The sequence below is a fragment of the Coregonus clupeaformis genome, chromosome 40, assembly GCF_020615455.1.
Source record: "Coregonus clupeaformis isolate EN_2021a chromosome 40, ASM2061545v1, whole genome shotgun sequence".
Taxonomy (NCBI): Eukaryota; Metazoa; Chordata; class Actinopteri; order Salmoniformes; family Salmonidae; genus Coregonus; species Coregonus clupeaformis.
Window position 1 is genome coordinate 25,556,644 of NC_059231.1, and position 12,762 is coordinate 25,569,405.

Consider the following 12,762-nt stretch of genomic DNA (forward strand, 5'->3'; position numbering starts at 1 on the left):
GTCAAATCTTGGGTGAGAACCTCCTTCCCTCAGCCAGGGCATTGAAAATGGGTCGTGGATGGGTATTCCAGCATGACAATGACCCAAAACACACAGCCAAGGCAACAAAGGAGTGGCTCAAGAAGAAGCACATTAAGGTCCTGGAGTGGCCTAGCCAGTCTCCAGACCTTAAACCCATAGAAAATCTGTGGAGGGAGCTGAAGGTTCGAGTTGCCAAACGTCAGCCTCAAAACCTTAATGACTTGGAGAAGATCTGCAAAGAGAAGTGGGACAAAATCCCTCCAGAGATGTGTGCAAACCTGGTGGCCAACTACAAGAAACGTCTGACCTCTGTGATTGCCAACAAGGGTTTTGCCACCAAGTACTAAGTCATGTTTTGCAGAGGGGTCAAATACTTATTTCCCTCATTTAAAATGCAAATCAATTTATGGGCGGCAGGTAGCTTAGTGAGTAAGAGCGTTGTGCCAGTAACCGAAAGGTCGCTGGTTCTAATCCCCGAGCCGACTAGGTGAAAAATCTGTCGATGTGCCCTTAAGCAAGGCACTTAACCCTAATTGCTCCTGTAAGTCGCTCTGGATAAGAGCGTCTGCTAAATGACTAAAATGTAAATAACATTTTTGACATGTGTTCTTCTGGATTTTTTTGTTGTTATTCTGTCTCTCACTGTTCAAATAAACCTACCATTAAAATTATAGACTGATCATTTATTTGTCAGTGGGCAATACTTTCTTCCCTCACTGTAAGTGGTCTATGGTTATGTTAATTAAAGTTTGAGCGTGTCTGCTGTCAGTGCCGAAGTCCTTATAAATGCTTATATAAGAGCATATGGCAATAAAGACTTGTAAATATTATTGTAATGTCCTTAACCCAACACTGAATAGCAAGAGAGTAAGACCTCTTGGTGCAATTGTTAAAAATACTGAGGTTTTATGTCGTAACACCATTAGTGCAAACTATATACACTTCCTAGTGTTAAAATAATGTCTTATTGCATAACACTGAAAGTGTTAATTCTCGAACACTGACTAAGTGTAACAGCGTAGCACTAAGCACAGTATTAAATTGAACGATGTCAGTGTTGATTTAACACTGGAGAATTTTATGTGTGGTGTGAGACAGCACTCAGGTTTTTGTTTGTAGCAGTGCATGATTTGATTTTGAAGAATTATGGCACAACATTAAAATGATCCACATCCGTACATAAAGCCTCACAATAGGGCTGATAGTAGCTTATTTTGCATCTAGCGTGTTTTACTCCATTCCTAAGTGCCTTGACTGTAAGCATAAGAAAAGCAGGATAATTTCACTGTAGGGTAGGCCTTATAAACAATGTGTACATACCAAAACAAAGTCGGGTCAACACCGACGTGCTAAAAGTCATGGGCATGTTTCTGTTTAACTGCTGCTCTACTATTTAGAAACAGTAGCCAACTTCAAGAAATATAGTTTTATCATCTTAATATAATGTTGAAGGTGTTTAAGGGAAAAAAGGCCTACTTTGGCTGCTGTGTTAGGCTTGTGTGGTATACCGGGGTATTTAGAAATAGTTTTTCAATACCGTTGAAACTATTTATTTGATGTTTTTCAATAAATTGTAATATTTGTTCCTATTTTTAAGTAAATACCCTCAGTCAACTTGTGCAATACGTCAGGAGATAAAGTAGATTGCGTTCTTCATTTCACCTGTCACATTTTATATTACGAAGCTTACCATAGTTTTCCAGAACAGCTGAGCCAGTCACGTGTTTGTTTGTAAATAGCACTACAGGAGAAAGCGGGAGCAGGGGGGTATTCCAGAAAGATGGTTTAACAAATTCAGGATTCCCTGAACATATCCGGCTTTCTTTAACCAGATGAGGCAGATTGGTTGATCTGAAAATTGGCGAATGCACGCAACATTCAAAAAGGTCCTCATGTCGATGACAGAAATAATTATAGATATGGAGTCAAAAGACAGCACAAGTCTACAACAAGAAACAATTATAACAACATACAACGAATATATAAACATATTTACCAAAAAAAGTAATACATCCACTGCCGCAAAAGCCAGAGGGAGCCTGGCTGAAAATTGCAGACAGAGTAAATGCGCAAGTGAAGTGCCACGATTCCAATATCTAATAGGCCTAGCTTACACACATGGCTGATTTAGTAATAATGCTTTCACTTTATAGAGCATTTTTATTGCAACGCTGGTGATATTAAGTGTCAAGGCTTTAGCCTAATACAGTGCATTTGGAAAGTATTCAGACCCCTTTACTTTTTCCAAATTTTGTTACGTTACAGATTAAATTGTTTTTTTCCCCCTCATCAAACTACACACAATACCCCATAATGACAAAGCAAAAACTGGTTTTTAGACATTTTAGAAAATATAATTTAAAAAATATCTGTATCACATTTACATAAGTATTCAGACCCTTTTCTCAGTACTTTGTTGAAGCACCTTTGGCAGCGATTACAGCCTCGAGTTTTCTGGGGTATGAAGCTACAACCTTGGCACACCTGTATTTGGGGAGTTTCTCCCATTCTTCTCTGCAGATCCTCTCAAGCTCTGTCAGGTTGGATGGGGAGCGTTGCTGCACACCTATTTTCAGGTCTCTCCAGAGATGTTCGATCGGGTTCAAGTCCGGGCTCTGGCTGGGCCACTCAAGGACATTCAGAGACTTGTCTCGATGCCACTTCTGCGTTGTCTTGGCTGTTTGCTTAGGGTCGTTGTCCTGTTGGAAGGTGAACCTTCGCCCTAGTCTGAAGTCCTGAGCGCTCTGGAGCAGGTTTTCATCAAGGATCTCTCTGTTCATCATTGCTTCGATCCTGACTAGTCTCCCAGTCCCTGCCGCTGAAAAACAGCCCCACAGCATGATGCTGCTGCCACTACCATGCTTCACCGTAGGGATGGTGCAAGCTTTCCTCCAGACGTGACGCTTTGCATTCAATCTTGGTTTCATCAGACCAGAGAATCTTATTTCATGGTCTGAGAGTCTTACGGTACCTTTTGGCAAACTCCAAGCGGGCTGTCATGTTCCTTTTACTGAGGAGTGGCTTCCGTCTGGCCACTGTACCATAAAGGCCTGATTGGTGGAGTGCTGCGGAGATGGTTGTTCTTCTGGAAGGTTCTCCCATTTCCACAGAGGAACTCTAGAGCTCTCTGAGTGACCATTGGGTTCTTGGTCACCTCCCTGACCAAGGCCCTTCTCCACCGATTGCTCAGTTTGGCCGGGCGGCCAGCTCTAGGAAGAGTCTTGGTGGTTCCAAACTTCTTCCATTTAAGAATGATGGCGGCCACTGTGTTCTTGGGGACCTTCAATGCTGCAGAAATGTTTTGGTACCCTTCCCCAGATCTGTGCCTCGACAAAATCCTGTCTTGGAAGTCTACGGACAATTTCTTCGACCTCATGGCTTGGTTTTTGCTCTGACATGCACTTTCAACTGTGGGACCTTTATATAGACAGGTGTGTGCCTTTCCAAATCATGTCCAATCAATTGACTTTACCACAGGTGGGACTCCAATCAAGTTGTAGAAACATCTCAAGGATGATCAATGGAAACAGGATGCACCGGAGCTCAATTTCGAGTCTCATAGCAAAGGGTCTGAATACTTATGTAAGTAAGGTATTTTTTTCTTTTCTTTTCTTTTACTATTTTCACTTTGTCATTATGGGGTAATGTGTGTAGATTGCTGAGGATTTGTATTTATTTAATCAATTTTAGATTAAGGCTGTAATGTAACAAAATGTGGAAAAGGTCAAGGGGTCTGAATACTTTCCGAAGGCACTGTATGTAAGTTGTAGTCTGTCACAATTGCAATGGGCACTTGTTGGCTGCTTTTCCTTCACTCTGTGGTCCGACTCATCCCAAACCATCTCAATTGGGTTGAGGTCGGGGGATTATGTAGGCCAGGTCATCTGATGCAGCACTCCATCACTCTCCCTCTTGGTCAAATAGCCCTTACACAGCCTGGAGGTGTGTTTTGGATCATTGTCCTGTTAAAAAACAAATGATAGTCCCACTAAGCCCAAACCAGATGGGATGGCGTATCGCTGTGGTAGCCATGCTGGTTAAATGTGCCTTGAATTCTAAATAAATCACACAGTGTCACCAGCAAAGCACCCCCACACCATAACACCACCTCCATGCTTTACGGTGGGAAATACACATGCGGAGATAATCCGTTCACCCACAACGCATCTAATAAAGACGCGGTGGTTGGAACCAAAAATCTCCAATTTGGAATTTCCACCGGTCTAATGTCCATTGCTTGTGTTTCTTGGCCCAAGCAGGTCTCTTCTTCTTATTGGTGTCCTTAGTAGTGGTTTCTTTGCAGCAATTTGACCATGAAGGCCTGATGCACCAATTGTGCGCCGCCGGGTTTGGCTGGTATAGGCCGTCATTGTAAATAAGAATTTGTTCTTAACTGACTTGCCTAGTTAAATAAAGGTACAATAAAAAAAATACACACAGTCCCCTCTGAACAGTTGATGTTGAGATGTGTCTGTTACTCTGTGAACTCTGTGAAGCATTTATTTGGGCTGCAATTTCTGAGGCTGGTAACTCTAATGAACTTATCCTCTGCAGCAGAGTTAACTCTGGGTCTTCCATTCCTGTCGCGGACCTCGAGAGCCAGTTTCATCATAGCGCTTGATGGTTTTTGCAACTACACTTGAAGAAACGTTCAAAGTTCTTGAAATGTTCCATATTGACTGACCTTCATGTCTTAAAGTAATGATGGACTGTCGTTTCTCTTTGCTTATTTGAGCTGCTCTTGCCATAATATGGACTTGGTCTTTTACCAAATAGGGCTATCTTCTGTATACCTTGTCACAACACAACTGATTAGCTCAAACGCATTAAGAAGGAAAGAAATTCCAAGGGTGGCTATTTGAACAATCTCAAATATAAAATATATTTTGATTTGTTGAACACTTTTGGTTACTACATGATTCCATATGTGTTATTTCATAGTTTTGATGTCTTCACTATTATTCTACAATGTAAAAAAATGTAAAAGTAAGGAAAAACCTTTTGAATGAGTAGGTGTGTCCAAACTTTTGACTGGTAGTGTACAGTGTGTGTACAGACAAAGGGTCTCATTTGGGGGCATGGTTTAAAATATGTTCTATTTGTGCCAACCGTCAGTGGAAATGTTGTACCAGTTTAAGTGGTTTTATCATTATGTTGATAAGGCTTGAGCACCTCTTTTGACATTGTCAGTTCAGTAATCTGTGTAAGTACTTGTAACAATCAAGAGCTGCACTGTTGAGACGTTACTGTGCATTTTCCAGTAGCTTAATGGCAGCTTGTTCAAATGAACTTTTTAGCCAGCTGCATCCCACTGCTGGCTTGTCTCTGAAGCTAAGCAGGGTTGGTCCCTGGATGGGGACCAGATGCTGCTGGAAGTTGTGTTTGAGGGCCAGTAGGAGCCACTCTTTCCTCTGGTCTGAAAAAATATCCCAATGCCACAGGGCAGTGATTGGGGACATTGCCCTGTGTAGGTTGCCGTCTTTCGAATGGGATGTTAAACGGGTGTCCTGACTCTCTGTGGTCACTAAAGATCCCATGGCACTTATTGTAAGAGTATGTGAACCCCGGGGGCCTGGCTAAATTTCCAATATGGCTCTCATACCATCATGGCCACCTAATCATCCCCAACTTCCAGTGATGATTTAACCCTGCCCTGCAGCAAAGCTTGCAAGTCTCCCCCTTTTTCCTCCAAACATAACGATGGTCATTATGGCCAAACAGTTATATTTTTGTTTCATCAGACCAGAGGACATTTCTCCAAAAAGTACTATCTTTGTCCCCATGTGCAGTTGCAAACCGTAGTCTGGCTTTTTTATGCCGGTTTTGGAGCAGTGGCTTCTTCCTTGCTGAGCGGCCTTTCAGGTTATGTCGATATAGGACTTGTTTTACTGTGGATATAGATACTTTTGTACCTGTTTCCTCCAGCATCTTCACAAGGTCCTTTGCTGTTGTTCTGGGATTGATTTGCACTTTTCGCACCAAAATACGTTCATCTCTAGGATACAGAACGCGTCTCCTTCCTGAGTGGTATGATGGCTGCGTGGTCCCATGGTGTTTATACTTGCGTACTATTGTTTGTACAGATGGACGTGGTACCTTCAGGTGTTTGGAAATTGCTCTCAAGGATGAACCAGAGTTGTGGAGGTCTACAATTTGTTTTCTGAGGTCTTGGCTGATTTTTATTTTTATTTTCCCATGATGTTAAGCGAAGAGGCAATGAGTTTGAAGGTAGGCCTTGAAATACATCCACAGGTACACCTCCAATTGACTCAAATTATGTAAATTAGCCTATCAGAAGCGTCTAATGCCATGACATAATTTTCTGGAATTTTCTAAGCCTTTTAAAGGCACAGTCAACTTAGTGTATGTAAACTTCTGACCCACTGGAATTGTGATACAGTGAAATAATCTGTCTGTAAACAATTGTTGGAAACATTTATTTTGTCATGCACAAAGTAGATGTCCTAACCGACTTGCCAAAACGATAGTTTGTTAACAAGAAATGTGTGGAGTGGTTGAAAAACAGGTTTTAATGACTCCAACCTAAGTGTATGTAAACTCCCGACTTCAACTGTAGCTAATCCATCACCGGATGATGTCTGTTAGGAAAGTGAGTATTACAATTACATGGTGACTAGTTATAAATTAAATATTTTATGGTTCTTTTGTTATCGCATGCACTTATGTCAGCCTTTAACAAGGCTGCAGAACTGACAGTGTACAAGCTTAAAGTTCCTGAACAGTCATTCTGATTCCCATGTAAAATAGCCTTGTGAGTGACTAGAATATCACCCATAATTTAAAAAAGTATATAGAAATGCTCTACATTTTTGAAAAATAACGTTTTCTCTCATGGCTAACTACCGGGCAGTTTGAAAAGACAGGCTAAGTGGGCGGGGAGCATGAGCTCGCCTTGATTGACAGCTCTTTGAAACACCTATGTCAAGCAACTTGGATGCAGTGTTGCAGTAAAATCATCTCAAGCTAATTTGGAGATACACGAAGCAACTCAAACAACATTAAAATTGCATCAATGATGTCTGTTTTATACATCTCCCATTTGGCATGTCTCTTGTGATGCAGTTCACAGTAGCACTGATGTGTTGACTTGACAACTGTCAGAGTTTTGAACGACCCTTACCCACCTTTTGTTTCATGCTGGCTGAAGACCTAGCTACCCAGTAACTAGCTAACACCAGACACAGATGAAAGGGGAAACATATAATTATCTTTGCCATAGTTGAATAAGGTACAATTTTAATTATATTTGCTGACACCCAAGAGTCAGATTTTGGCACCAGTAGAGTAGCTATCTAGCTATATAAACCACGCCCTTCTGCAAATGCCTTCTCCGATGTTGGTTTCAAGGCAGTACTTATTTAAATTAGGTAAGACAGTATCATGTTACCATTGGTGTATTAAAATGAGTTAGGGTGATGCTGCTCTCATCCCCTTAATAATCCCGCCTCCTGAGTCCAAGTGTTTGACACAGGGGAAGGGACCAGTAACTTTATGATCAAACTTTATCAATGTAGAGAAGCAACAGTAATTTACTTTAGTCATCATACTTTGATCTGGTTTGGTCTAAATATCATCCAATTTCATGAAAAACATGATCTTTAAAGTTTATGAGCACATTCCCTCTTATGGGAGACTAAAAAGAGCTAGCTGAAAGCCACGCCACAAATAAGCCACGCCTTTTACAGTATGCTGCCAATCAGCAGGTGGTGTGCATGTTGTCAACAGAAGTCAGTGAAGGCATTTTATAGGAATCACACCTTCAAGTTGTTGTACATATTTACTTAATTTTTACTGCAACTTGCAGAAATGTATTCTTGACAATCTCCGGTATGTCCACAGTCCTGGTGGAACAGCAGGAACTTCAAGTTGCTAGCAAGAGTTTGTGAGTTCAAATCCCAAGTGAGGTTGAGTCCCAAGTCATCTGCATACTGTCCATTAACACCTAAATGTAGCTGTAAAAATACAATAACTAGTTGTAGATTTACCATATTTGCACTAGACAAAAACCCCAGGGTACCATGACTGTTAAAAGTGAATTAATGTAAATTGTGCCTTTCAAAGTAAAATGTTCTAAATTACATTTGACACCTTGGTTTTCAAATGTTGTCACATTTGTAGTTTCATGTTATCACGTTGAAATTTTGTGTCCCCATGTTGTCACATTTATTTCACATTAATTTCAGATGAGATCATGTTCTGACGTGCTCACATGTTGTCACATGTAGTTTTATGTTGTCACATGTTGCGTCGCATGTTATCACATTAACTTCACATTAAATCACAAAAGATCAAATGTGTTCATGTGAAATTCATGTGTTTTTTTCATAAGGGTTCTCTGACACCTCAGGTCAACTGTTGTCTCCAGAGTGACAGGTCAGCTTCTCGCTCTAGTGGTATGTAGGGTTGGCTCCAGGGTGCAAAGTGCTGGTGGGAGGCTGGGAGGGTGGGAGGCTTCATTGGTGCATGTGACCTGGGGAACACACTGGATGTCTCAGCTGCTGGGATTACTGCAGAGAAGAGGAGGTCAAAGAGAAGTGGTTCTGCTATAGTGCAGCCTCTCCTGGGGATGTCACCTTCCCTGAGACGATGGGACCTGAAGTCATCTGTCACTTAGCTAGCTAGTAAATGCTAGTTGGTACCAGAGTGCAGAGTGCCAGTCAGCCAGTGGCAGGTATCATATAAAATCTAGGCAGGGTTGGAACAAGGCAAGCTACATAAACACAAGCTTCCGCTTTCCGAAGCATAACAGACACTCCCAAGGTCCTAACATTGTGGAATGTGATTGCTGTTACTCCTGTTGCAACTGACCCCCTCAATAACAAGGACTTTTCTTGGGATTGTTTTAGTGCCTGGCTGTCACATAGCCTACTGTATAAAGGTTGAGTGACCAAAAGCAGGCTAGTCTGTTACATACCATGGCCAAAGTGCAGTTGCAGTACTGTCTTTGTCCCAGCTACACTACTGTTACCGGGCTTCCTCCTCTCCCCTCGTTCTTCAATTCCTACACAGAGCGTTGACCAGAACCGTAACCTAGTTCAATGTGCTGACTCAGGCCTGGTGAATCTATACTGAACAAAAATATAAACACAACAATTTCAAAGATTTTACTGAGTTACAGTTCATATGAGGAAATCAGTCAATTGAAATAAATTCATTAGGCCCTAATCTATGGATTTCACATAACTGGGAATACAGATATGCATCTGTTGGTCAGAGATACCTTACAAAATAATTGTCCTCACAATGGGCCTCAGGATCTCGTCACTGTATTTCTGTGCATTCAAATTGGCATCTATAAAATGCAATTGTGTTTGTTGTCCATACCATAATCCCACCGCCACCATGCCATGGGGCACTCTGTTCACAACGTTAACATCAGCAAAACACTCGCCCACACGAGGCCATACACATGTTCTGCGGTTGTGAGACCGGTTGGACGTACTGCCAAATTCTCTAAAACAACGTTGGAGGCGGCTTATGGTAGAGAAATGAACATTACATTCTTTGGCAACAGCTCTGCTGGACATTCCTGCAGTCAGCATGCCAATTGCACGCTCCCTCAAAACTTGAGACATTTGTAGCATTGTGTTGTGTGACACAACTGCACATTTTAGAGTGGCCTTTTATTGTCCCCAGCACAAGGTGCACCTGTGTAATGATCATGCTGTTTAATCATCTTATTGATATGCCACACCTGTCAGGTGGATGGATTATCTTGGCAAAGGAGAAATGCTCGCTAACAGGGATGTAAACAAATGTGTGCACAAAATTGAAGAGAAATAAGATTTTTGTGCATATGGAAAATTTCTGGGATCTTTTATTTCAGCTCATGAAACATGGGACCAACACTTTACATGTTGCGTTTATATTTTTGTTCAGTGTAGATGGTGTGTGTGAAGTAAGATTCTAGGACCCTCTACTACCTGCAACCCTGCTGATGCTGTGTCTCTTTCTGTTGCCATGAGCATGAGACACCATCTTGGAAATGCTACCTTCTCCCCATCGCATCAGTTGTTTCTGGCATCCCACCACCACCTCATAATATCGACTTCCATTCAGGCTCATTGTAAGATGATAGCTATGGTTCATGATTGTGTTCCTCGTGTCAGCCATGTTCCATCAGGGTCCCTTACAATTAAATGCACACACACACACGCACGGACACACCCAATCACGCACAAGACATTACATTTTTTTATAAAATATAAAGAAGCAATTAAACAGCAGTGTCAAAGAGATTCCCTGCAGGTATAATGCAACGAGCACCTTGTGAGAGCAAACCACACTCCCTGAACTCCACAGGGTGTTAGGTCATACACCACCAACAGCATCTACTGAGAACTGTTTGTTCACTGCTGCTATATAACATAAAAGGACAACATATGTGTGCTTCTATAACACATATATTGCATACAAAATGGCAATCATAAATATGGGGAGAAAAGATGTAGCAGATTCGCGCAAATTTATGTGGTTATTATTAATCATAATCTGCTACACTACAGGCTGCAGAAATAACAAGGGCCTAGTTTTTTAATGAGTGTCATCATCCAGGGCATGGATCATTATAATGTTTTGTTTTTCACAGGCAAACACAGCACCATCTTTGCTTTGGTAATTTACCAGCAGAATGGCAGCAGGCTCCTGTTTTGGTAGTTTGCAGCATCTGTATTGTCGGATGTGCGTGAGACAAAATGGAGAGCCAGACGGCCAGCTACAATGAAACTTCCTCCAATTGCATCACGGAACGAAAAACAATCCCAGAATGCTTTGTGTTTAGCTCCGTTAGAAGGGGGAGGTCAAAAGGTAAAAACTAAACACTAGGGTATAAACAGAAAGTGGATCTATCTTTATACTGTTCTCTCTGTTTCCACCTCCCTCTCTGACACAGACACACATTTTGTAGCGCTATCTGTCTGTGTCTGACGTACCCTCTTCCACACGTTCTATATTTATTTCTCTCTCTTTCTCACCTAAGTTTGCTGAGCTCGTCCCTTCCTATATGAACAACACTCCTTATTCACTCAGGACAAATACAAGAGCTCATACATGCACATGGTCACAGTCACATACACACACTGTAGGCACAGTTCTCTGTGCTGTTGCCTCTTCTTTGCCTGTCAGTGATTCAGTAGAGTGCTCTGGCCAGCTGGCCTGGCTCAGAGGATTAAAGCAGTGTTTATGCTTTTTTAATCATAACTGAAATGGGCAGTGTCATTACACAATGATTCACAGAGGCCGCGACCCTCAAAGCACATTAATCCTTATGCTGTGTTGGGTGAGGAGTGGACGTGTGTTAATGTGTGTGTGTGTGTGTGTGTGTGAGAGAGGGTAACATTACCTCAAGATATAATGTATGCACTCACTAACTGTAAGTCGCTCTGGATAAGAGCGTCTGCTAAATAACTAAAATGTAAAATGATGTAAATGTGTGTGACTTCTGTCAGTGCGGTGTGTGTTCTAAGAGGAAATTATGAAAGCTACAGCCGGATTAAGCTGATCTCAGCTGCAACGTGGGAATGAATAAATCGCTGTGTTTTGAGTCCGTTTAACGTTTTGAGTGCACTTCAACTGCAAATAAAGTTTGTAAACAGTAATTACAGAAATTTCACTCTCTCCTTCCTCCCTCTGCACTTCCTCTCCTCCCGGTTCTCCCTCTCTTCCTCCATCGACCATCATCCTTCCTCCCTCTGCCCCCCTCTATCCTCCCTCGCTCCTTCCATCCTTCATCTACCATCCTTCTTGGTCTCTCTCCCCCATCCCTCCAGGTGCCATCTGATGACTCACTAGGTCTGCTACCAGAGCCCCAGGTAGCCATGTTCTGTGGGAAGCTGAATATGCACGTCAACGTCCAGAGTGGCAAGTGGGAGCCGGACCCCTCCGGCACCAAGAGCTGCATCGGAACCAAGAATGGCATCCTGCAGTACTGCCAGGAGGTTGGAGGAGAGGGAGGGGGAGGGAAAGGTGGCAGAGAGAGGAAAGCATGAGCGGTAGGAAAAAGAGAAATAAAGAAAGGTGAAAGGAGAGTGGAAGAGGGTGGTTGATTAGGAAGATAGAGGGGTGGAAGCTAAATGAAATTAGGGCGAGAAAGAGAAACAAGGGAGATCTGAGGTAAATGTCAGGAATATTACACCAATACAAAACAACTGTGTGAAGTCTTGTACAATCATTGAATCCTGCTCCTTCCCCAGGTGTACCCTGAGCTCCAGAGCACTAACGTGGTGGAGGCCAACCAGCCAGTCAGCATCCAGAACTGGTGCAAGAAGGGACGCAAGCAGTGTCGCAGTCACACACACATCGTGGTGCCCTACCGCTGCCTGGGTAAGCTGTGTGTATGTGCTTGTGTGTGTGTGTGTGCTTGAGTGTTTATGAGAGACTCCATAATCTGTGTGTGTTTTGCAGTTGGGGAGTTTGTGAGTGATGCCCTGCTGGTTCCTGATAAGTGCAAGTTCCAGCACCAGGAGAGAATGGACATGTGTGAGAGCCACCTGCACTGGCACACCGTGGCTAAAGAGGTGAGGACACATGCTTTTCACTTCATTTTCACGCCATTCTGTTGTGTTCAGGTATGCTCCTCCCCAGTCTCTCCTCCCCAGTCTCTCCTCTGTCTAGTGTTCTCTCTCTCATCCGCATTCTCTCGCTCGTATTCTCTCTCTCGCTCGTATTCTCTCTCTCGCTCGTATTCTCTCCTCTTCTATCTCTCTCCTATATCTATCTAGT

The 12,762-nt window shown here is 42.5% G+C and overlaps 1 protein-coding gene across 3 annotated transcripts in view; it reads left to right on the forward strand.

Annotated features, from left to right (window-relative positions):
• LOC121571616 (amyloid-beta A4 protein) overlaps positions 1-12,762 on the forward strand; it is a 38,952-nt gene that overhangs the window by 13,487 nt on the left and 12,703 nt on the right. For all 3 annotated transcript variants that reach the window (XM_041883178.2, XM_041883179.2, XM_041883180.2), the window contains exons 2-4: positions 11,811-11,978; positions 12,234-12,363; positions 12,445-12,557. In XM_041883178.2, the coding sequence (XP_041739112.1) occupies positions 11,811-11,978; positions 12,234-12,363; positions 12,445-12,557 (411 nt within the window). The remainder of the gene's footprint in view (positions 1-11,810; positions 11,979-12,233; positions 12,364-12,444; positions 12,558-12,762) is intronic.